We start from the raw sequence: 23950 nt of genomic DNA, 5'->3' as shown, positions 1-23950 counted from the left end.
GCGTGCTTCCTGTGCCGCAAGCTCGGGTCCGCCGTAGGCTGGGGGGAGAGTTTAGAAGGGAACGCACTTCCGGTGCCCTTTCTCCCGCGAGCACCTGGAGCCGGACCCTCGTGTGGAGAGTGCGATCCGTAAACTGGAGAGCTGTAGAGGCGGGCCGGCACCCCCTTCGGACCACTGGTGCCGCCGGCCTCAGGACCGAACATGGCCCAGAACTTGAAGGACTTAGCGGGACGGCTGCCCTCCGGGCCCCGGGGCATGGGCACGGCGCTGAAGCTGCTGCTGGGGGCCGGCGCCGTGGCCTACGGCGTCCGCGAGTCGGTGTTCACCGGTGAGCAACCTCAGCCTGCCCTCCGGACTCCGCCCGACCTTCCCGGACCCCTGCCCAGCCCCGCCAGGTCCCCGCGCTCACCCAGCCCCTCACCCCGCCCCACCAGAGGCTGGCACGTACTCTGAGCCCGGCCTGGGCTGACCCCTACCCCTCTCCCTGCAGTGGAAGGAGGGCACAGAGCCATTTTCTTTAATCGGATCGGAGGTGTGCAGCAGGACACCATTCTGGCCGAGGGCCTTCACTTCAGGTAATGGCGGGCAGAGCGGACTGACCCTGACCCTTCACCCTTGAACGCCGGCCCACCTATGGCTGTGGGAGGACTTTCAGCGGGATTCCGCGCCGCTCTTTACTCTCCTCACCCCATCTCCCAGAACAGTGCGTGCTGGCCACATCTTCAGGAGCACATACTGTTGTTCTCCGGAGGAAAAAGAATTTCTTTTTGACCGTGGTCATTAAGAGGAGGAGCAGGCCAAGAAACACGTGGTGAAGGAAAACCGGACAAAACTAGGGAAACGGTAGTATCTTAATCCCTGTCCCTGTTCCCTCCCCTCCAGGATCCCCTGGTTCCAGTACCCCATCATCTATGACATTCGCGCCAGACCCCGAAAAATTTCCTCCCCCACAGGCTCCAAAGGTAGGTCTGGGCACTGGGGTGCCACTGGCAGTAAACAAGGGAGCCTAGCCAGAGACTCGGCAAGATGGGAGTGTCAGATCTCTTGGGCCTTCATTTCCACCTTTGCAAACAAGCTAAAATAAAGGTACCTGCTTCTGGAGTTCAAGGAGTACATTCTGGACACGCTGTGTGTTTGTACATTTTTCAACTGTTCCTCCCCCTTAACGTGAACTCGGTGAGAGCATTGTTTGTCCTTTGTCTTAGTCATTGCCTAGAACAAAGCTTTGTTTTAAAACCTTTCTTTTAATTCTTTGACTCATTAATCTACTGGTACGCTCTGTCCTGGGGAAACTTGGCTGCACTTTTCACTGGTGCACCTGTTCCCTCCTAGACCATTCACAGAAGCTGTGCCTTTGAGATTCCCCAGACCAACCCTTACACACACACACACACACACGTTCACAATGAGGCAAGTAGCTCACCTGTAACGTACTGTTTTGCACGATTTTTAGTGCAGGTTGCTTAATATTCCCGAAACCCTAGGCCCTAAGAAATCAAGGATTCACAAAACACCATCTCTGTTCTCAAGTCCTTACAGTCTAGTTCAGGATTATGGTACAGTGTAACAGAGCCTAAAGTAGAGTAGCGAAAAGAAAGGTCAGCTTTACTGGAGGAGGGTTGTGGGTAGAGAAGACTTGACAGTGGACAAGGACGCATTTGGTCTGTGCCGAATCACTCTTCTCCCCGCGGGGCAGTTCCGGACCACAGGGCATTGCCCTGGGTAAAGAGAGAAGCCAGAGGAGAAAATGCTTGGGGAGGGAGGCTTTGCTAGGAAGCCAGGTGAGGCCCCCGTGGCCTTGCCCAGCCACTGCTAACCTCACGCTTAGACCTGCAGATGGTGAACATCTCCCTGCGGGTGCTGTCCAGACCCAACGCCGCGGAGCTTCCCAGCATGTACCAGCGCCTGGGGCTGGATTACGAGGAGCGCGTGTTGCCATCCATCGTCAACGAGGTGCTCAAGAGCGTGGTGGCCAAGTTCAACGCCTCCCAGCTGATCACCCAGCGGGCCCAGGTCTGGCTCTGGCTCCCATCACCATCTGCGTAGCATCAGCATTTCCCTCCTAGGCCCAGCACACTGGGTGTTAGGAAAGGGTAGTGACCCGAGGTCCGTTGCCCCCAAAAAGCTGTGCAGATGGCCACCGTGGGAAACAAGGAGAGCCAAGATTGGAGCTCGATAGCAGTTAGTGTCGGGCTGCATGGGAGAAAAGTGGTCCAGGCGTGTGTGTGGGGTTGGTACAGCGTGGAGGAGTCAGCGTGACCCAAGTCCTTCCCAGCTCAACTGGCCTAACGAGGAACTAAGAAGGGGTTAGCGCACTTTCTGCGGTTCTCCGGAGATCTGGGATTCTGACGATCACAGAAGCACGCCTTCCTTTCAGTTCTCCAGTCCCCTCAACGCCCCTCTCTCCTCCCCCCGGCCACCAGGTGTCCTTGTTGATCCGACGGGAGCTGACAGAGAGGGCCAAGGACTTCAGCCTCATACTGGATGACGTAGCCATCACTGAGCTGAGCTTTAGCCGAGAATACACAGCTGCTGTAGAAGCTAAACAAGTGGGTGAGTCGCAAGGGGAGTCAGGCAGGGGTTTCTGAGGAAGCAGGAGGAGGGACGGGGTTCCTGACACCTTACCTCTGTGACCCCGGTTCTCTCCCGCCACAGCCCAGCAGGAGGCCCAGCGGGCCCAGTTCCTGGTGGAAAAAGCGAAGCAGGAACAGCGGCAGAAGATCGTGCAGGCCGAGGGTGAGGCTGAGGCCGCCAAGATGATATCCTTCTGCTGCAGAGCTCTCAGCCCAGCCCCTGGAACACTCTGCTTCCCACCCGGCCCCGTGGGCTGGCTGATGAGACTAAGGCGAATGCGAACCGTGCTCTCTGACCCCTGGGGGGTTGGGGTGCCGGGTGGGATCTGAAGTCTCAGTGGGGCACCTGAGGCCTGGCTCCTCGCTGTAAGGCAGATCAATAGCACTGCTGGCCTTGCCTCCATCTGTGCTGCTGCCTCCTGTTCCCGGCAGCTGCCTGCGGGGAGGCCTACAGGTAGGGGCAAAGTAGGGCTGGGCACGAGCCACCTGAGCGCAACCTTGGATCTGACAGCCCAGAGGACGGCTGAGTGAGCCGAGTCATAGGGTGCAGCCCCAGCTGAGATCTGGCCTTGTGTGAACCCTTAACCCCACCCTGCTCACCTGGGAGAAGCTCTGGGCAAGAACCCAGGCTACATCAAGCTGCGCAAGATTCGGGCAGCCCAGAACATCTCCAAGACGGTGAGTGTGAGCTCAAGGCCGCCTTGAGGGGGGAAGGTGTTTCTACACATTGAAATGAGGGAATTAGGGTCTTGCGTGTTCGGATTTCTATTCAAACTGGCTTCTCTGACACTCCTCCTCCCATCGAAAATGGTGTCCCCTGGGCGCCCCTGACCTTTTGTTCATGCCTCTTGTGGACCTAATGCATCACAGTTGCTCGCTGCTCTGGATCCTTGTGTGAGCGCAGAAACCGTGGCTGTCACATCACCACTTCGCTGTTCGTAACCCACACGTGTTCCACCAGTGGTTACTGAATTGCAAGGGCAGGAATCAAGGTCTTTTTTGCTTGGTACAAACATCCGTCTTACTTTCTGCCCTGTAGATCGCCACATCACAGAATCGTGTCTTTCTCACTGCTGACAACCTTGTGCTGAACCTACAGGATGAAAGTTTCACCCGGTGAGAGGCATGGCCTTCAGGTGGGGTGTTGACACAGAACAAGGGCCGGAGTCTGGCCACCTGGGCTCTGGCGCCCGTTACCAGCTTACTCGTGTGACCCTTGAAAACACCACGTCTCTGAACCACTTAGAAAAGTGGGTGGTTGACAATTCCTAACTTGAATCTCACAGGATTGATTTTATGCGATCCAGTGGGATTATTCACGTAAAAAGCACTTTAATTGTGAAGTTTTTAAGTGAAAAGTGGTAAAAGATGATACTGGCTGTTCTTCCTCGCGAGCTGCTCTGGGGCACGGAAGGATGCTGGGAAAGCAGGGGTGAGAAATGGCAGTGGCCAGGGAGCAAGTCTTCTTCCCAGAGCCTGAGATTCCAGGCTTCCAGCGTGCTTGTCTTTTTCCCTTGGGAGCGGAGGAGGGTTTAGAGTTGGGTGGGGCATGAAACTGTCAAGTCACATGTACCTTTCTCTTGTCGTTCTGTGTTTCCTGTTCATCTGGTGACCTGGCGTCCACAGGGGAAGGTAAGTTGATGGTGCATCCTTGTTTCTGTGGGGTCCTGCCTTTTCCCCACCACATCACCTTTCTCACCTCCCCACCCACACATTCAGAGAGGAGGGTAGTTGAGGAGGGAGTGGCCCGAGGTGCTCTGCCTCTCACAGGTACGTCCCCCCCAATAATGTCACCGTCTGTCTCATTTCCACAGTGACAGCCTCATCAAGGGTAAGAAATGAACTGCTGAACAAGAACTCCACCCTCAGGGAGGAAGTGGATCTTTTTCTTCCCCGGTTTTTGAGGAGCCAGCTTGGGGCCCTACCCCGCCCCCACCGTCAAGTGATGGTCCCTCTGCATCTGTCCTCCCAGCCCTTCTCGGGTGAACAAAGACTGACCATTTTCAGGGGAGTGACTTTCCTCCCTGTGTCGGCCAGAGGTGTTGGGACTGTGTGATTTCCTGCAGGGTTGGTTCCTCCCTCGTGGTCAGAAGCAACAACCACCACCCCAGAGATTCTCAATAAATGTTTATTACTTAATCCGAAGTCAAAGCCTCTGGTGTCTGAACTGGGCTGGGGAGGCACGCATGCGCACGCTCACACCGAGCACTCCTGGGTCCTTCTTCGTCTCTTCCAGCAGGGGGCGCGAGGACACCGGCCGGGGCAGGTAGGGAGAGCCGGGGCCTGCCGCTCTCACCCTGGAAGCCCTCAGAGCCGGATCCAGAACAGGACCCAGGGTGGGAACTGCGAGTCCTGGAGTCCGAGGCCAGCTGCACTCCCCACCCCACCCTCCTAAACCGCATCAGCCCTTTGCTTACCAACATCTCCTTTTTTAAAGGCTGGAGCAGCTGTGGCTTTGCTGAGCTAGACCAAAAATCTGATGACCCCAACAGGAGCTGCTTCCTTGGTACCAGGGCTCCATGCAGCTGTGGGGAGACCACTTGTGCTCATCAGGGGGTTTACGTGTTCAGACGGCTGGCGGACCGTGTCGCCTGCTGCAGGCTACCCACACTTCAGTCTCTCAGTCAGGGCTCGACCTCTGGAGGTGGGCTCTTCACTCCCACAGCCCTGGGCCCCCAACGGGACAGGCGCCTCGTCCCTTCCCGGCGCCGCCCTCACTGAGGGTCGTCGGGCGGTAGAGAAACGAGGCCGCTGGCTGTGCCCACGTGCCACCCCAGCCGTGCCGGGGCGAAAGTGTAGGTAGGAATCCTGGAATTCTTAGTGGTGGGGTTAGAGGGCAGAGGGCCTGGGTTCGCCTTCAGCTGCTTCGGTTTTTGAAGAAAGTAGATTAACTGTCCCCTGCTCTGCAGGTTGTCATGAAAGGGACGGGGAGACCAAGCAGATGTGGCCGCCCCAGCCCTGAGGAACTGGAAGCCCAAGGTGAGAGGTGAATGCGCAGAACGAGTCCGCCCGAGTCCCATCCGCATTTTATTTCCTTCGCATTCCCGAGGCAGGAGGAGGATGGAGGTGCCCAGAGAACCAACGTGTTCCCAAGTCCCGCTGCGTCTCCGAGGCAGCCATTTTGTCTCCTCCCATTGTTTACCTTTCCTAGAGACTTAACCCCCCCTCCCCAAGGGTAAAGGTCAGAGGTTGCTGGTCTGGAGGCCTCCGTGGTCTTCAGGGCTCCGTGAAGGTCATTGCCGAGGGCGCCGGCCGGGGGCCATCTTTACCAGACAGTGTTAGGAGCTTCAGCATTAGACCATCCAACACTGTGCTGGAAGATGGACCCAGAGCCGGCCACAGGCGTCAGGGCTGAAGCCGGCCGTCGCTCCAAGGACCCTGGCCGCAGGCCAGCTGAGGTCTATTGAAAGTCTGCGAGCCAATCCCCAGCGCAGGGTCAAGCTGTGGGTTCTGGGTCCTCCAGATGACAAATCACACTGGGTTGGGGGAGGGGCTGGGGCCATTGTGTCCCTTCCGTGGGCAACCAGCCAACAGCCAACCGAGGGCCACCTCTTTCTCAGCACCCTCTGCTCAAGAGGAAGGGGCCTCCAGGGCTGGGGGAGGCTCGGGAGTGGGCGGCACGGCCAGCTGGGTGCTGGGGGCCCGGGGCGGTGGGCGTCGCTGGCACGGGGCAGGGGCCTCCATCATTACCCGGCAGTATTAGAGACTCTCAACCAGCACCCAAACACTGCTGGGTAAGACGGGGGCCCCCACCCCACCGCCCGGACGGGCCGGCAGTGCTCGCCCAGGCGCCCGGTGGAGCTGCGGAGCCCTGGCTCCCCTCCCCCACCGCCCGTGTCCCCGGGGACACTTCCGGGTGAGCCCGGCAGCCGTCACCAGGCCCATCCCGGGTTGCTGATCCACTGAGGCCGGGTCAAGGCTTCGGAAGCCCCCCGCCCATCTCTTCCCCGCCCTGAGCCCCCTCCCCGCCCCGCCAGCCTCTCCCTGCCCCCCAGGCACCAGCTCACCACCCTCAGCACCCCCCCCACCCCAGCAGTCCCTCACTCAGCCCCAGGATCCCTCTCCCGCCCGCCTTTACCTGCCACCAGGCCGCCTGCCCCCCAGGGGGCGAGGGCCGTGGAGAGGAGGAGGAATCGAGGCTCGGGAGTCAAGGCCTAGAAGCCGCCCTGGCCTCCACTCTTCCTCCTTCCTTCTCGCCTGCCGGGCAGCGCAGGCTCCTACCTGGGCCCCGCCCGCCGCCCCTGCGCACAGGTGTGTCCTCCAGCCATAGGCTGCACCCCCCGCTGCCTTAACCCCTTCCCTCCCAGCGCCAGCCGCAGGCGCCTCCTCTGAGGCCTGGTCACCCCGGCAAGCCCCGACCCTCGGGCCCTCGGCCGTGGTCTCTCCTCTCCTACCTGCCTCCTCTGCCCCGGGGCCCAGACCAGGGAGCCTGGTGTCGGAGGGACAGAGGGACGGGTTGTCTTCGCCCCCTTCGCCTTCCTCCTTGGCCTCGCCCCACGGCCACTCCCACCCCCGGCTAGCCCCTTCCCCCAGGCCCCTGCCCGAGAGCCTGAGGGCAGAGAGGGCTCAGCTCAGCAGGGACTGGGTTGTGCCCCTGCCTGGTGCCCACCTGTGTGGAGGGCAGGCGGGTCCCCCAGGGGCGCCTCTCTGTCCTCACCTTTAGTATTGGGGTGCCCCCCCTCCTGCCAAGAGTCCCAAGCTGGCCAGGAGCGTCGGCACTGACCCGGCCGATTCAGGTTCTGAGCTGCTCTCCTGCAGCCCTGGCTCTGCTCTCCAGAGGGGCCGGGCACCCCGCCGGGCAGAGCTGCCCCTAGACCCACCTCACAGCCCTGGAGAGTCCAAGTCCCAGCCGCCGGGCAGTCAGCCCGAGGGCGGGTGAGAGGGGATGGGACCCGCCTTTCTTTTGTGTGGCTCAAGCTGGGATAGAAAGGGCGTTGCTGGGAGAGGGGCCCTGAGGCCCACAGGTGATGCTCCACCCACGCACCCCCTGGAGGGCGATAGCTCCTGGGAGCTGAGCTGTGTCGCCCAATCCCAGCTCTGCCTTCTCGCTCCCTAACACCCCCACACCTTTGTTTGCGTCCTTCTCAATTCTTGTCTGTACTTATTCTATGTTTGTGGACTGTTTCTGGGTCTGCCTTCCCACCAGGACAGGAACTGTCGGGTTCACCATCATGCCCCAGCACTGCTCCAGTGCCTGGGACACAGGGACGCTCAATAAACAAAGTGTATGCTGAGTGAATGACCACCCAGCCTCAGCTGGCCCAGCAGCAGGGAGCCGGGCCTTCCCCAGTCAGACTCTCTCAGGCTCAGCTCCCCAGGAGACTAGCATTATAATCAACATGAAGCCTTAACGCAAAGAAGGAATCATCGCTGTTGTCCACTGTGGACCCAGGGGAAGGAAGAGCGGACAAAAATAAAACTGAAACTCTGACCAAGGGCCTAAGGGCTCTTAGTAGCCCCAGAAAGGGAGGAGCGTGGCGCTCCTTTGCACACCAGGTGCCCGGGGGAGGGAGGTTGGCCCTGGGCCTGTGTTAACTGGCCGTTGTTATCCATCTTCTTAGCTTCTGGATGTAGAAGTCCGGGCCAGAGAATGTAGTTATGTCCCCCTCGGGGTGACCCTGGCTGCGTCTCCAGGAATGCAGGCTCTGAGGCCAGAAGGCCTGAGTTAAAATAAAATCTTAGGTTCACTGCTCAATAGTCCTGTGGCCTTGAGCAAGTTATTTAATCTCTCTGTGTCAGTTTCTCCCACTGTAAAATAGGAATGCTACAGGTACCTCGGTTCAATAACCACTTTTAGTCTTTTCAACAGCGCCTGACACACAGCAAGAGTGTAACGAATTTCATCATCCCTGATCTCAGTGATCTTCACGACCACCCTTGCAGGATCGTCCTCCACTTTAAAGGGACGAGACGGCGGAAGCTGACCCACACCCACACTCGTGTGTCAGACTGTGAAGGCCCAGCCTTCTGTGTCCACATGTTGCACTCCCTGCCCACCTCCCCCTCCCGCCCAGGCACACAGAGTTAGAGACCCACACACAGTGACCTAGAGGCTTTATTTACAAGAGAAGGGCCCGGCCCTGCCAGGGGCCTTGCTGGGCTATATACAGGGGCTGGGAGAGGGAGGCGGGGACATGGCCATTTAAATTACAATGGAATGGGGGCCAGGCTCCGAGGTTCAGGCTCTGGGTCTTCCACTGGAGGCCTCTGCAGGGACGGGGCTGAGGCTGCAGAGACAGGGAAGGAAGGGATAAGACGGGGTTGGACCTGGAGGGGGGACAAGACACAGGTCTGGTTGGGTTGGGAAGACAGGGTGAGGCCGCAGCCGCCCCGTCCGTCCCAGGGAGAGCACCGAGCCTGGGGGCCCCTGAGGGCAGGCCAGGGAGGGGCCGTACCATGGCCGCCCCAGGACGGGCCCAGCTCACTTCCTCTTCAGGGAACCCTTGCTCTTCTCCTTGTCCGCCGACCGCTGCTTCTTCACCTTCTCGTCCTTCTTGTTCTTACTGTGCACGTTCTCATACACGTCCTCCTTGTGTCTGCAGGCGGGGCAGGTGGGTGCGGGCAGTCAGGACACAGGGCAGGGGTCTCCAGCACCAGCAGCCCCTCGGGGCCACCCCCATCTCACAGGTGAGCAGACTGAGGCCAGGAGAGCAAGGAGACCAGTCCTGACAGTGTCCTTACACTAGACTAGAAGCTGCTTTGGGGGCAGAGGCTCCATCTCACACATCAGTGCCTAGCACCGGCCCCACGTGGAGGGCACTCAGGAGACACTTGTGAACACGGCTTGTAAGAACCAAGCTTGAACTTTAACCCGAACCTCCCTGGAAAGGACGGGTCGGGCTGGGGAAGAGAAAGGGGCAGACACTGGGAGGTGAGAGGTGGGGCCACTCACTTGGAGGAGGTGCGGGCGGCCTTGGCATGGGCATTCTTCATGGCTGGGGGGTAGGTAATGTTCCCGTACTCCGACTCCCAGCCCTTCTGGGACTGTGGGAAGAAATGTGGTGGGAGGCCAGTGGTCCCAGCAGCACCGGGCAATGCCCACTGCCCCCCTCGGCCCCTCCAGGCCATGCTCTGCCCGCACCTGCATGACCTCCAGCTTCTTCTTGGTGGTTTCGATGAACTGGGCGATGGCCACGTAGATGAACTTGTACTGCGCCTCCGTCTGCACCATGCCCGAGCGCTGGGCCCGTACCATCTGGATCGTCTTCTGGATGTCGATGTCACAGTCCAGGCCTGGCAGGGAGGGCAGCTGGACGTCAGGCCCTGGGCAGAGGTGGTGGACACGGGGGGCCGCTCCCCCACCTGCCCCGCATCTCCCACAGGTCACCCTCACCCTTGGTGGAGATGCTCTCCATAAGCATGTCGATGACAATGATGGTGCCGGTGCGGCCAATGCCGGCGCTGCGGAGAGGAGGGGCACCATCAGAGGCCCAGCCTGCACTAGCCGGGAAGCGGCGGCAGGGCAGGGGGGGCCGGGGGCGGGGTGTCAGCACAGCACCGGCAGGGGCGGGGCTTAGGGAACCAGGCAGGGTCACTGGGAAGGTAGGCAGGGTGGAAGTCTGCCCAACTCTGCACCCGTGCTCATCACTCCAGCCAAGGGATCTGGGGGCAGAAGCTGGCTCTCAAGTGCTAAGACGCTGCTCCCCAGACACCCATCACTTTCCTTCCCAGCACCACACTCCACCGCCTGCTTCCACTCCTCACTCTGCCCCCCACCCCAGGAGGTCTGGGACCCCATTCCCCGACCACATCCTGCCTGCTCCCCTGGTACTCTGGGCCTCCCCGGCCCTCTCCCACAGCCTTGGCCCCAGCGAGGCTGCCCTCCTCGCCTCGGGAGCATCTTTCGGCAAGGCTCCATTTCCCTTTTTCTTCAGATCCTGATGGCAGGGCAAGGGCAGCGTCCAAGACAGCAGGCCTCGGGAGCCACCGGGCTCAGGCAACTTGGGGTAGCATCGCAGCAGGAAGTCTGCCTTCTCCCCACCCTCTGCTGCAACAGACCCCAGGAGCCTCAGGACCGCACACAGACCCCAGTGCCACCCCCTCGGCTAGGCCAGTCAGGCCAATGCCCTGAGTTGCACTGTCTAATTTCAAACCCAGATTGTCAAAAATAACACCCCCTCACCCACTTCCTTCCTGTAACGTCTAAATTAAGGCCATGGGGATTTCAAGAAGGGGGGGGGGGGAAACGGCCTGGAGGCAGAGTCCCTGAGGCAGCACTTGGGGGGCACCTCCAGACGCAGCCCCCCGGCCCTGCCCCAGGACGCACAATTGCTGGTGGGGCAGAAGGAGGAAGCCCCAGCCCTCACGGCCCCGGCGTCACGTGGAGGGAGCTGGAAGGGCAGAGGACAGAGCAGATTCCCATTTCCCCATTCCCTGCCTGACGTGAGTTATTAAAGCATTAACAATTCCTATTCTTGGGCATTTACTGTATTCCAGACACAGTGAGAGGGTCTCACACTCACAACAACCCTATAAGACCCTGATTTTACGGACAAGAATCCAGGGGTCAGAGAAGGGAAGTCCTTTGCCCAAGATCGCACAGCTGGTGAGTGGAGGAGCTGGAATTTTGAGCAGCAAGTCTGTCCGGGACCCTGTGCCTGCTGCCTCCCATCCCCCTCAGGCCTGATGGGACACCTGCTCCTCCTTGCTGACCCCTCAGCTTCCCCCCTTAGTAGGAATGGGGTCTCCTGATCATGAACATGAGGGTCTCCAGTGGAGCCAGTGGTGCATAAGCCCAAGGGCTGAGTTGGGGGCACTGGCGGGAAGGGAGAGATAGGTCGCAGCAATGAAGAAGCCTCAGCCTGCCGCCAGGGCTGCAGATGGAAAAGAGAAGGGATGGGGAGCTACACCAACCCCAAGGAGAAATACCAGAAACACCGGCTGGGTAGGCGCGTCTGAGAAAACAGGAGTGACCAGGACCTGGGTCTACCGTGAGCCCTGCTCCAGGCTCCCCCACTGACCAGCGGTGACCTGGCAAGAGGCTGGGCCTGTTTCCTCATCTGTATGTGGCAGGGTTGGACTAGATGCTACATCCAGGGAAGTCTCTGAGGAAGCCCACCCACCAGGCACAGGATCAAACAATGGGCTTGGTTCAAGCTTAAGCTCCACCCATGGGTGTGGAGTCATCAGGGAACCCAGGGACTTCCCTGGTGGTCCAGAGGTTAAGACTCCTCACTCCCAATGCAGGAGGCGCGGGTTCCATCCCTGGTGCGGGAACTGAGATCCCACACGCCACACGGCATGGCCAAAACAAAACAAAAAACAGCATCAGGGAATCCAGAAGAGGTGGAGGCCGGGGGGGGCGTTAGATGAGTTAATATGTAAACTGCTTACAAGTGCACGTGGCACTCGGCAGTACTCACTTGCCAGCTACTACTTTGATGATTATTATTAATAATAACATCATCATCATTCTTATTCTCACCTGCAGTGCACGATGATGGGCCCTGCGTGAGGCAGACTTTCCTGCCGCTGGTTGATCTGGTCCAGGAAGCTGAGGACACCCCCAGGCTCGCTGGGGACCCCGTGGTCAGGCCAGCTCAGGTACTGGTAGTGCCAGATCTCCCGAACCAGGTCCCCCTGGGTCAAGGACATAGTCAGTGCCCCCTGCTCCCACGCATGGCCTCATTCGACCCAACCAAAGAGAACAGGTGTGAGGAGGGCCCCGGGCATGGGGCAGGGGCCACTCACATTGTCCAGCGGGGAGACCTGTAAGGTGCGGAGTTTGTACTCAGCTGCGTCGTGTTCCCTGCAGTTGGTTACAGCGTAGAGTCCATAAACGTGCTGAGTGCCCACCTCTGGCCAGTATGGGACACATTTGTTCTGAAAAGGGAGGGTAAAGGTGGGGACTCAGGCCTGTGCCCACCTCGAGCAGGGCCTGAGTCCCTGGCGCTGGCCCCGTCAGCATCCAATGGATGAACAAATTAAATGGCCAAGAGTCAGAGACATAGGGCCTGGCTCGGCCTCTTACAGGTGGTGAGACCTCACCAGCCACTTAACAAGTCATTCAGTGCACGTTGGCTGGCACACGCACTGAACCTGAAGCTGTGCAAACCGGGCTGGAGTTAGACACAAGTAAAACGCAGCCTGTGCCCCTGTGCCTACAGGAGCTCACAGAGAGATAGGTGAGCGGGGGACCAGAGCCGCTGAGGAGCTGGGGGGAGGGAGAGACTAATCCTCCCTCTTGGGAACGGAGGAAATCAGGGACAGCTTCACAGAGGAGGGAGCATTTGAGCTGGGTCTTCACAAAACGAGGAGTCGGGCTCCCCTGGTGGCACAGTGGTTAAGAAGCCACCTGCCAATGCAGGGAACACGGGTTCGAGCCCTGGTCCGGGAAGATCCCACATGCCGCGGAGCAACTAAGCCCGTGCGCCACAACTACTGAGCCTGCGCTCTAGAGCCCGTGAGCCACAACTACTGAGGCCACATGCCACAACTACTACAGCCCGCGTGCCTAGAGCCCGTGCTCCACAACAAAGAGAAGCCACTGCAATGAGAAGCCCGCACACTTCAACGAACGAAGAGTAGCCCCCGCTCGCTGCAACTAGAGAAAGCCCACACGCAGCAACGAAGAACCGTGCAACCGAAAAGAAAGAAAGAAAGGAAAAAAGAAAAAGCGAGGAGTCTGTGAGGCAGAGAGAGTGCAGAGCCAGGAAGTCAGTCCCTAGCGGAAATGAGCTCGTGCAGAGGCATGGAAACCTTAGGGACCCTGGCCGGTCAGAGGCAGTGAGGGCTGGAGGGCAGCCACCAGGCCTGAGCGCCAGGTCCGGCAGTGTGACTGCTCTGAAGGCAGCTGGGAGCCATGGCAGGGTTCTCAGAGGGAGCAGCCTGGTGCAGTGTGTGCTCTGCACAGGTCATGGCCACTCCACTGCAGAGGGTGCCGTGGGAAGGGGGCAGCCTGCAGGCAGGGAGGTAGCTTGCCTGTGGCGTGAGGGTTTGGGGTTGACTCCAGACAGTATTATGAGGCCAAGAGAACAGGAAGGGCTGCTGCCCAGAGCGGAACAGAGGGACACTTTAAGGAAAGAGGCCACTGGAAATCTGGGTCTGGTGGTCAGGGGAGCCCAGGGTGGGAAGCGGGGATCCGGGAGTCAGCGTGTACCCAGACTTCGTGCCTCAGTTTCCCAACAAGGTAGGACCCTTGCCCTCCGAGGTGCCCCAAGTCTCTTTGGCTTAATGGTGGCGGGCGACCACTGGGGGGCTCATGGCACGTGGCTTGGCTTACCCGGCCCTTCTCCACCTCCCGGGTGGTCATGACGACGACACGGGTGTTCTCCTGCCACACCATCTGCCAGAAGTCGTTGACTGTGGCCTCCAGGCAGCCCTGGCTGGCGATGTAGGTCTTAGCATTCTCATCAGGGCCTAGCAGCTGGTTCTGGACGCGGGTGCAGAGACACGCAGGACTGTGAGCCCCTCGCACCCCTGCCACACTCAGCCACCCAAGGCAACAGCTCTGGCTTCGCCCGTGCATGTTTGGACCCAGCCCCCCCACGAACGGGGGTCCCCAGGGCCCAGCCCCCCCTCCCCCATGACCGGCGGGCACACCCACCTTGACGTAGTTGGCGTTAATGTAGTCGGACCCAGGGATGTTACTGTCGCGTCCCTGCAGGACAACTCGGCTGTGGTCGACTGGGAGCGAGCAGAGAGGAAGCAAGAAAGGCGTGGGTCAGACCCTTCCTGAGTTTCCAGGCCTTTCTTGCCCAGAAGCCATGAGCTCTCAGAGCCCTGCGGGCAGGCAGGGATGGGGGATCTGTATGGGGGGAGGGATCTGTGTGGGGTGGGGCTGGAGGTTTCAGAGGAAGAAGGGGGTGGGGGTGGGGTGCCGGAGGCCCCTCTGGGAGGAGCAGAGGCTTTTTGGAGGAGGGGAGGCTATTGCGGGTGGAGAGGGGTCCCCCCTTGAGCTGGGGGAAGAGGCCCTCTGAGATGGGGCGAGGCCAGCTGGCGGAAGGGGAGTCTCCTGGGTGAATGGATGTGGGAGGGCTGGAGGCTGCCCAGGGATAGGGCACTCACACGGAAGGATGTTCTTGTAACGGTTCTTGCTCTTGTTTTCTGGCCGCTGCCCTTCCAGCCGCTGGTGCAAGTTCTTCACCTCCTGCTTCTGCAGACTCTGTGGGGCAAGAGGGAGAAATGGAGCCCCAGGCCCTGGAGAAGGCCATCCACGGCTGGCGAGGACGTGGGGCAGATCAGTGGAAGGGGTGGGGAGAGAGGGGACGGGGTCTGCCTGGGACCCCAGGCCCTTTGCCCTGCTGGCCCCCTCACACACCTCAAACTCCTCCCAGAAGCCAGCCTTGGCTGTGTTCTCCGACTCCTGCTTCTTGTTCAGTTCCAAGACCCGGTTCTCAATGTCAGCTGCGTTCACCCTCGTGGCGTAGTATGGCTGGGGCGAGGGAGGGCGAGAAGTCAGCCGCTTCTAGAGCTCAGAAGCTCAGGGGAAGGAAGGAGGCAGCCTGGCCCACCCCTCACCTGCCGCAGGTAGACGAAGGCGCCCGAGGCCTCCTCGATCCCCGTCCTCTTGAAATGCTCCACCAGGTCCGTGAGGCTGTCGAAGGTCTCCGAACCGCCCACTGTGTAGCGTCCACCCTGAGGGGGGCCGAGTCAGGCCACCTCTCAGGACCCGAGTCTCCCTCCCTGGACCCCCAGCCTCAGACCGAAGCCCGGGCTGACCCTCCCCACAGGCAACGCTGGCGCACAGATGGACCCCCAGCAGGATGCCGCCCCACTACCCAGATGCCTTACCTCACACATGACCTTGATGTGGGTGACTCTGAGAGGGGAGTCCGGCCCAGCCTTGGGCTGGTCGCTGAGCACGGAGAGCACAAAATCTCCAGGCTGGCTGAGACTTTCACGCACGAGAAAAGTCCAGGGCTCACCCTTGGCCTGCAGCAGTGTCTCTGCCTGCCCTCCAGACATGTGGCCATGGTACCACCTAGAGAAGACAGCACCCGGGGAGGTGAGACTGAGGCCAGGGGCAGGTGCTGGGTAGACATTCACGGAGGGGGCAGGGAAACCGGGCACCTGCCACGTGCAGGCACTCTGCTATATGCTTTCAAACCCACCACCATCACAAAAATGCTGAGAGGTAGATACTACCCATTCTGCAGATGAAGAAACTGAGGCTGGGTAGGCCCTTGCTGATAAGAGGCGAGCCTCAGGACTTCTAAGCAGGCCCACCTCTGAAAGTTTAAGACAAAGGCAGACAGGCAGGCCATATGCAGAATACTTGGAGGGGAGAAATCCAGGAAGGGTCTCCATGAAAGACAAGGCTGGGCTAGGGGAACAAATGCAGAGGCCAAACCCCACAGGGCTGGGGATGGAGAGACGGAAGTCACAAGGGAGGCATAATGGGGAGAAGTCTCCCAGGGGGGCCGGGAAGGCAGACAACCCCGCTGGGTAAGAGTGGTTTGGGGGCTCTGGGGTGCCTGGGATGATGTCACTGAACGAGCTGTTAGAGGGGCTCAGAGGAGCAGAAAGCAGAACTAGGACCTTTCCCCAAAGCACACCCCCTTCCCAGGAGGAAACTGTAGCCCCGCAATGCCCAGCCCCACAGGAAACCACGTGATGGAAAAAACACAAAACTCCTTCTGGGGAGAGAGTGAGAAGTGAGGTTGTGAGGTTTCCTCAGCCCAGGGACCAGGGGAGGGGGGGCATTTTCCAACCGCAGGAACGGGGAGAAGGAGGGAGGGGGCCAGTCTGTCCCGCCCCATCTCACTCCTGCCCCAAGGAGACTGCAGCTCAGAGACTTCCAGAGTCTCCTGCCCTGTCCAGGACCCCCTGGGCCACCCCATCCCATCACTCGGGGATAGGCCAGGTCCCCAAGGCTATGGAGAGGGGGCTAACCCGCTTCCCCCAGGCCCCAGGATGAGGAAGTTTCCATGCAAATGTCAGGCTGACCACAGGGGAGAGCTAGCCAGTGAGGGGACAAATGCAAATTCCCACAGAGGGGGTGGGGCAGCTGCGAGAACACAAGTGGAGGTTTGGAGAAAGAGCCTCCTCCACACACTCCCAGGGTCAAGGGTGAGCCCAGGCCTCCTGGCACGGGTAACCAAAAGGGCCTCTTGGAGTCAGCTGCCCTAGTCTTGATTCCCTCGATCCTGGTCCTCGACTTCTCCCAGCCCCAGTTGGAACCCAGGCCTCAGGCCCCTCCCAGGGGGTCTGCTCAGCTCCATCCCTCTTCCAGCTCCACCCTCTTCCTGCAGCAGCCAGCAGGGCAGATCCTGGCCAGGACGAGGAGGAAGCCAGGACATGAAGAGCTCAAGAGAGTCTGGGTGGAAAATCCCCATGAATGTTGCAGGTGGGGTGCAGGACAAGGGCAAGAAAGGGCAGCCACCAGCAAGGTCATCAATGTGGCTTCCCTCCTAGAAGAGGTAGCTTCACAGGAAGGGGATCAGTGGCTTCATGTTCACGGGAAAGAGGTCTCGGGGGGGGGCCCCAGGGCCTTTATCTCAGCCTCATCCAGGGCTAAGTTTCAATCACTGACTTGAAAAGAATATGAATGCGCGCTGGGAGGCATGCATGTCAGAGAGACTGAAAGCGGACAGAATCCAAGTTCAGAATCATTTCAACCGTCGATACACAAATACAGGACAAGGGCAAGTTGACTTGGCCCTAGGAGTGTGAAAAAAAAAAACCCCAGAGTTGTTCAGCTGCCCTTCCCCTCAATGGGAGCTGTCATGGAGATGAAGCTATAACATGAGCCACCATGTCCTGCCGAGTGTTAGGGTCCCACCACCCTCCACCCGTGCACTGGGGAGATTGCATGGGAAGTAGCCAACCCAGTTTTGGGGACCACATCTTTGGAGCCAAAAAGATGCCTGGAGTATTACCCTGTGCCCAGGTACTAGGCCCCTTACACACCCATCACACAGTTTTCAATGATCTGGGTTCTGGTCAAGGGACTCGTCCAGCTCCACCCAGCCCAAGAGGGCAGACCCGTCCTCACGGGTTGCTGAGATGAGGCACTAAGTGTCCTCATAAACGTTGGCCCCTACGCTGTTCCTCAACATCAGCCTGTCCCTGTATTAACCCCTGCTGGGGAGGGAACAGTTACAGGAGGGCAGATTCTGTTCCAGGTAAGAAGCAGCTCTTTCTAACAACAGAGCCAGACTGCTGGGAACACAGCCACGAAAAGTGGCCTCTCGGGCACTAGTAGAGCCTGCGCTGCTGGCAGACAGGGACCCTGGAGAAGGGCGAGGTGACCTTCTCTTGCTTCCTCAGTGGTTGATGGAAAGGGGCCCCAGGATCACATGGAGGGAAGAGGCCCCACAGAGCCCTGAGAAGGAGCGGGGGCGGGGGCGGGGGGGGGAGGGGCACTTGGGGTGGAGGCCAGCCCTCCTCTCCGTGGGCTGGGCCAGGGCGCGAAGCCCCTCACCTCTCACTGGTGGGGTCTGAGCAGTTCAGCGGGTACTTGAGGTGGATGACGGTACCATCGCGGTCCTGCAGGACGCCCTGCTGCTGCGTGTAGTACTCCACCAGCTCTGCCAGCGTCGCGAACTTCTCCCCTCCATACAGGTCGTAGAAATCCCCCGAGTTCTGGATCCGAATGTGGGTCACCTGATCCCCCACCCTGCAGGGCACCGGGCGGAGGTGACGCCAGTGGATGCGAGAGCGGAGGTGGGGACGGCGTGGGGGATGGGCGGGGGTCCTGGGCAGGGAGCGCACACGGGGGCGGGTTGGACACACACAGGGCCCGGGCGTGCTGGGGCCTGGGCAACCAGAGTGAGAGGCCAAGTCCTGGCCCCGGCTAGAGCCTCGGGCCACCCACCTGACGGAGAGGGAGAAGTCGCCCTGGTTCTTGCGACTGGGCCGAGCCAGGAAGCTCCCGTTGACCCCTCGGCCCTTGAGCAGGGTCTCGGCATCCAGCCCACTGAGGTCTCGGTGAAACCACCTGGGAGGCCAGGAGGGCAGTGAGGAGAGGGCCCTGGGGCACCCCACCTCCTGCCTACCCAGGGTCCCCGGCCCTTACCTCACCATCCTGGGGGTGCCCGGGGGAAAGGGGGTGCAGGCAACAGGGTGGAGCTGCTGAGTCCGGGCAGGTGGAGAACGCTGGGGCTAAGCCTCCCGAGGCTCTCAGCGCCCAGGTCACCTCACCACTGCCGTCCTGGTTCTGGGGCTGCCACTCCACTGGCCTGGGGCAGCCGGCAGGGCGGGGACAGGAAGGGGCGCGGCCGACCCCTTGGGGGAACTCACTGTACTTCTCGTTTTAGAGCAGAGTGGGGAGAAGCTGCGCGGGGTGGCAGTGGGCGCGGGGGGGCCCACTTCCCACACGCCTGTCATCAAAGGCCTCGGGAGTGAGGCCCTCCACACATGGGGGGACACCCGAGTAAGGACACACGTGCGCCTGGCGCACTCCGGGCACAGATCATGCTCGGCACGTGGGAAGCCGCCCAGTCACGCGCCGTCTACTCCTGCTCCGCCAGCCACTTCCACGCAGCCTTCCCTGGTCCATGCCACCGATGATGGTGACGGTGGCAACTGTCACTAATGGAGTCTGTATGCCAGGCACTGCCCTGTATGATATTTACATGCCTTATCTGATGTGTCATCACCATAGCCCCATGAAGCATGTACCTTCGTTATCCCCATTTTCCAGACAAGGAACCTGGGGCTCAGGGCGTGTAGGGAGCTCGCCCAGGGTCACACAGTCAGTAAGTGGCGGTGCCAGGATGCAAACCAGACGGCCTGGTTCCAAAGCCAGTGATTTTAGCTACTGTATGCCAGGACTCAGGGCTTCAAAGAACAGAGGTTGGAACTGTACTCCAATAAAAAAATAAAGAGCTGGGGCTTCCCTGGTGGCGCAGTGGTTAAGAATCCGCCTGCCAATGCAGGGGACACGGGTCCGAGCCCTGGTCTGGGAAGATCCCGCATGCTGCAGAGCAACTAAGCCCGTGCGCCACAACTACTGAGCCTGCTTTCTAGAGCCTGCGAGCCACAACTGCTGAGCCCACGCGCCTAGAGCCCATGCTCTGCAACAAGAGAAGACACCGCAGTGAGAAGCCCGCACACCGCAACAAAGAGTAGCCCCATTCGCCGCAACTAGAGAAAGCCCGCGTGCAGCAACGAAGACCCAATGCAGCCAAAAACAAATAAATAAAATAAAATAATTAAAAATAAATTTTTAAAAAAATGACTCCATCTTGCAATGCAGGGGACGCCAGTTCGATCCCTGGTTGGGGAACTAAGATCCCACATGCCACGCGTGCCACAACTAGAGAGAAGCCCGCACACGCACCGCAACTTAAGCGAAGAGCCCGCATGCCCCAACTAAATCCTGACGCAGCCAAAAAATAAATAAATAAATATTTTAAAAAGTAAAATAAAAATAAAAAGCTAAAAAATAAAGAACAGAGGTTGGGAGACTCTTCCATTAGGGTCGCAGTGGGAGGGGGAGACTCCGTAATTGCCAAGGCCAGGAAGATGCCTACAGAGGGATGCCCTCCCCTCCCTTGACACACATAGCTGAAGAGGTGCCCTGGGGCAGAGGGATAGACAGAATGACCCCTATGCCCTGTCCAACTTGCACCTTCTCTGCTTCTTGTCCTCAGGCTTTGGCCCATCCATCTGGCCCCAACCCTGCAGTCAGGTAAGGAGCAGACCTAGGGAAGCAGGTGTGGGCGGAGCCACCAGCCCCCATGGGTGCGTCCACCCTATGCCTGAGCTGTAGGTTCTTGCCAAGGGGGTCTGGTCTGAATCCACTGGAGTTCAGGACTCTGACCAGAGGCCTGTCTCCTGGGACTGGGGCTGGGGGCGCAGGGCCTTCCAGGGCTTATTCTCAGGGCCGGTTGACCTGGAGAGGCCCTAAACACTAAAAGCTTGCCATGCTCCCTGTAATTCCAAATACAAACCAAAGCAAGAGGAAAGAAGCCCAACGAAACAGATGCAAGAAACTCCTGTTGGTGGCTTCCCTAGGGAGGGGGACCAGGTGGCTGGAGGAGAGGGCTGGGAGGGACCTTTCCTTCTCCCTTCCACCTTTTTGAAGGTTATATCATGGGCACGTATTACCTTTATAAAAATAAGTAAACTGACTGGGAGATGGCAACTCCTGGGACACTTCTGCGGTACTGGGCATGCTCTACATCGCGATCTGGGTGGTTTATACACGGACGGAATAAATGTGATGTTCAATATTCATGCACGTGACGTATGCTGTGCCTCAAAAAGTAAGGAAAATAAATAACAAAGTGCTCCAGCCCAACCAAAGTCTATTTTCTTATGTTGGCTACTTTATCATTTTTTGAACATCAATTTCCCCCCCACCCCAAGAAGGGCTTCTTTTTTCCACCTCTTTCTGGGGCCCTGGGAGCCTTGCTTGGTCTGTTTATTGCATGGTCTAACACTGACTACCTCCAGTCTTGGACAGCCGCCCTGAAAGACCATGAACTCACCCCCACAGCAGGGGGCAAGAAGGAGGTGGACATCGCCTTCTCCACCACAGGGGGTCCGCTGCCAGTCTGGCTCACCTCCAAGGGGTCAAAACTTAGCACCATGCCTCGCACAGAGTATGTGTCCAATCACCAAGCTCATCCGGACCCAGGCACATACTTGGTCCCAAGCCCAGGTCCGGTCCTACACACGCACACCCTACTCGTCATATACAGACGAGTATACACACACGCGCACACGCACAGCACACAAGCATCCACTTATGCACACACAGCCCCACTACGTACACCTCACCATATCCACGTCCATCTACGCACGTACCTGGTTGGGTGCAAACACCCACACGTGGACGCCACATCCTGACCACACACGAAGCTGCAGGTCCATGCTCGACACTGAACACTCCCTGCACCCTGGCCACAGGCCACTCTCCTTCTGAAGCTTTTACACCACTTGGTGGAGAGAAACTAACTAAGAGCCCAGAAACTCCTGACCATGGAAGCAGCAGGCATCTCGCTGAAGGGGGTCAAGCCAGAAGACAGGCAGACACCAGGATGAGATGCACTGTCTCTGCTGTGCTCTGGCACGAAAATAAATAAGAAGCACCTCCCTTCCCTTGACATAAGTGCTCTGGAGTTCACAGAGCACTTGCACACACACACACACAATCCCATTTGGGCCTCAGACATCCCTGTGATGTAGGAGTTATTTTTCTGAATTTTTTTTTAAGGGAGGAAAACAGGCTCGAGGAAGCTGAGAGTTACAAAAGAGAGGGTCTACTAATTCCGAAGAGAAAATTATTCACTTGGAAAGCAAGGAAATAAAGGTAGAGATGAAGATCAAGGGGGATGCAGAAAGACAGGCAGTCTGGAAGAGCAAAGAAGGTGAAATAATATCTAGAAAGTTCTTGAAGTTCCCTGAGCCTCAGTATCCCTACCTGATAAATGAGCTTAACAATATTTCCCAAATACGGATACAAAAGACCAACATGAAGTAAGTTTTTGGCACGAACACCTTCTATGTGGCATTATTAATCCACAGGCCAACATTATTAGTAGGTCTCATTAGCCCAATTTTAGAAACAAAAACTAAGCCTCAGAGAAGTAACTTGCCCAAGGTCACAAGCTAGTAAGGGGAAGGCAACAAACCAACCAAGGCTGTCTGATGTGAGGCCACGGCCCTTCCCACCACACCAGCCACTGCTGGAGGAGGCAGGGCACTGGCACAGCCCATGAGGAGGCCACAGGGGCCGGCGCTCCTGCAGAGGCAGGATCTGCAAAGGCACCCGGGTGGCAGGCACAGGACCCACTGTGGCAGCACTGGGTGTGAGCAGGGCACTGTGGCTGAGCTGAGCTGCTCTCAGAGGCTGGGACCCACGGCAGAGGGTCTCACAGGGGCAGGCTGGGGACCCAAGGAAGGACTCTGTCCCAGGAGAGGCCTTGCCAACCATGTGGTAGGAAAACGACCGAGGCGGGAGTGCGGAAGGGATCAGGGACCAGGCAACTCAATCAAAACCTTGACATCAGGGCTGAAGGAGACAAGGTGTGCACTGGGGGAGGCAGGGCCCACCCCAGGGCAGATGTCAGTGTGAGAAGCAAGAACCTGCAGGACTCGGGGGTGACCAACCCATCAACTCACCAACACGCCAAGCAGGTCCTCACTGGAGCATCCAAACTCCAGCAAGGCCTGGTCTGTCCCGGCCCTCCCCACTGGCCTGCTCTGCTGCAGGCACTGTCCTTTAGTTTGTTCTCACAGCAGGGCCTTTGCACTGGCCGTTCCCTCCGCCCAGGGGCACTGGAGCCTGGCTCCCCCTCCTGTGTCACCTCCTCAGGAAAGCCCTCCCTGCCCCCTCCAGCCAGTGACGCCACTGGCACCGCAGTCACTTACTAGCACGTGAAGCTGTTTCATTTTCTGGGTAACACTTCTGAGAACCTGCAATTATCCTACTTAGTGGGTTCCTTGGGCAGTCTGTCACCTTCCACTGGAGTGAGTGAAGCTCTGTGAGAGCAGGGACCATGTCTCTCTTGTTTGCTACAGTATTGGCAGCACCTTAAAAAGCACCTGGCGTATAACAGATGCTCAACAGGTATCTGTTGAATGAATTGAGGCAGAGGAGTGCAGGGAAACTGAAGGAAATCTGAATGAAGGATACTGGGAAGTTTAGTGGGAACAGGGGAGCCTTCTCAGATTTGCCTTTCAGACGTGTAATGTTTCATTCAGGTGACGTGGGCTCCCCAGGGGGACAGATCCTAAGCAGATGGCAGAAGCAGGGGACCAGAGAGTGAAGGGAGAAGTGCAATGGTGAGAAGAAATATTCATCTGTCAGGGAGAAAGTGCTAGAGAAGGGGGCTGGTGGTGCAGAGGGCTACGAATGAGCCCGGAGTTCCTGACATCTTTCGGGGAAGCAGACCCAGGGCAGGGGGCAGAGGCAGGTCGCACTCGTGGTCACACACCTGTCAGGAGTGAGCAGGAATACTGCCCCTCCCTCCCAAATGAACAGAGGACCATGATATGCAAGCAGAGCAGGGGACTTACCCATGGGACAGCATTTCCCGAGAGGGGTAGCGAGTCACAGGCAGATGGCCACAGGGGGCGGGGCTGAGCCCGAGCCGCAGCCGTGCAGTGGCCCAAGGTGAGGAAGAACACTCAGAACTCAGCCACTTTCCTCTCGATGCTGCCCGCCAGGCCAAGATGCCACAGGGACAAGCCCCTGGACTTAATAAACCCGGAAAAGGGACAGGTGGGGAGGGGCTGGCCTTAGACCGCCCACAGCAGCTGGCTTCTCTCTCCAGCCCCACGCCGCGGTCCAGCGCCGCCTGCCTGTGCCCCGCCTCCTTCCCTGGGGAAGGGAGGAGCCACCTGGAGCTCCACCTGGCGCTCCGGCCGACGGAGCTGAGGGAGGATGGGTGCTGCGGGCAGAGACCAGGAAGTAACCCTGGCCAAGGGAGCACCAACCAATGGGGGAGCCTCCCAGCACACAGAAGCCAAGGGGCCTCAGGAAA

At 59.0% G+C, this 23950-nt stretch overlaps 2 protein-coding genes and 1 non-coding gene across 5 annotated transcripts; 2 read left to right on the top strand and 1 right to left on the bottom strand.

Moving 5' to 3' along the window:
• Nucleotides 1–59: 59 nt before the first annotated feature.
• Nucleotides 60–4718, top strand: PHB2 (prohibitin 2). The gene is made up of 8 exons (XM_067695600.1): nucleotides 60–328; nucleotides 491–575; nucleotides 883–962; nucleotides 1829–2013; nucleotides 2424–2553; nucleotides 2656–2759; nucleotides 3174–3251; nucleotides 3613–4718. The coding sequence occupies exons 1-8, from the start codon at nucleotides 202–204 to the stop codon at nucleotides 3691–3693; spliced, it is 870 nt and encodes a 289-aa protein (XP_067551701.1). The 5' UTR covers nucleotides 60–201; the 3' UTR covers nucleotides 3694–4718.
• On the top strand, nucleotides 2828–3083 carry LOC137203079 (small nucleolar RNA U89). The gene has a single exon (XR_010932905.1). It is a non-coding gene; the product is annotated as a small nucleolar RNA U89 (small nucleolar RNA).
• Nucleotides 4719–8610: 3892 nt separating the features above from the next.
• On the bottom strand, nucleotides 8611–23834 carry PTPN6 (protein tyrosine phosphatase non-receptor type 6). 3 transcript variants are annotated; one of them, XM_067695615.1, is made up of 16 exons: nucleotides 23484–23834; nucleotides 18331–18453; nucleotides 17938–18132; nucleotides 15306–15495; nucleotides 15033–15149; nucleotides 14833–14946; nucleotides 14580–14676; nucleotides 14119–14198; nucleotides 13795–13944; nucleotides 12264–12395; nucleotides 11998–12152; nucleotides 9907–9974; nucleotides 9655–9806; nucleotides 9466–9557; nucleotides 8969–9109; nucleotides 8611–8840 (listed from the first exon to the last, which is right to left on the bottom strand). In XM_067695615.1, the coding sequence occupies exons 1-15, from the start codon at nucleotides 23495–23497 to the stop codon at nucleotides 8995–8997; spliced, it is 1794 nt and encodes a 597-aa protein (XP_067551716.1). In that variant the 5' UTR covers nucleotides 23498–23834; the 3' UTR covers nucleotides 8611–8840; nucleotides 8969–8994. The 3 variants fall into 3 exon arrangements, with proteins under 3 accessions (XP_067551716.1, XP_067551715.1, XP_067551717.1); XM_067695614.1 differs by having other exon boundaries at nucleotides 8611–8800; nucleotides 23484–23829; XM_067695616.1 differs by lacking the exon at nucleotides 23484–23834 and adding an exon at nucleotides 18532–23430 and having other exon boundaries at nucleotides 8611–8800.
• Between the last annotated feature and the right edge of the window lie 116 nt (nucleotides 23835–23950).

This window comes from Pseudorca crassidens, chromosome 11 (assembly GCF_039906515.1).
Source record: "Pseudorca crassidens isolate mPseCra1 chromosome 11, mPseCra1.hap1, whole genome shotgun sequence".
Taxonomy (NCBI): domain Eukaryota; kingdom Metazoa; phylum Chordata; class Mammalia; order Artiodactyla; family Delphinidae; genus Pseudorca; species Pseudorca crassidens.
This window is presented reverse-complemented; position numbering and strand designations above follow the sequence as displayed.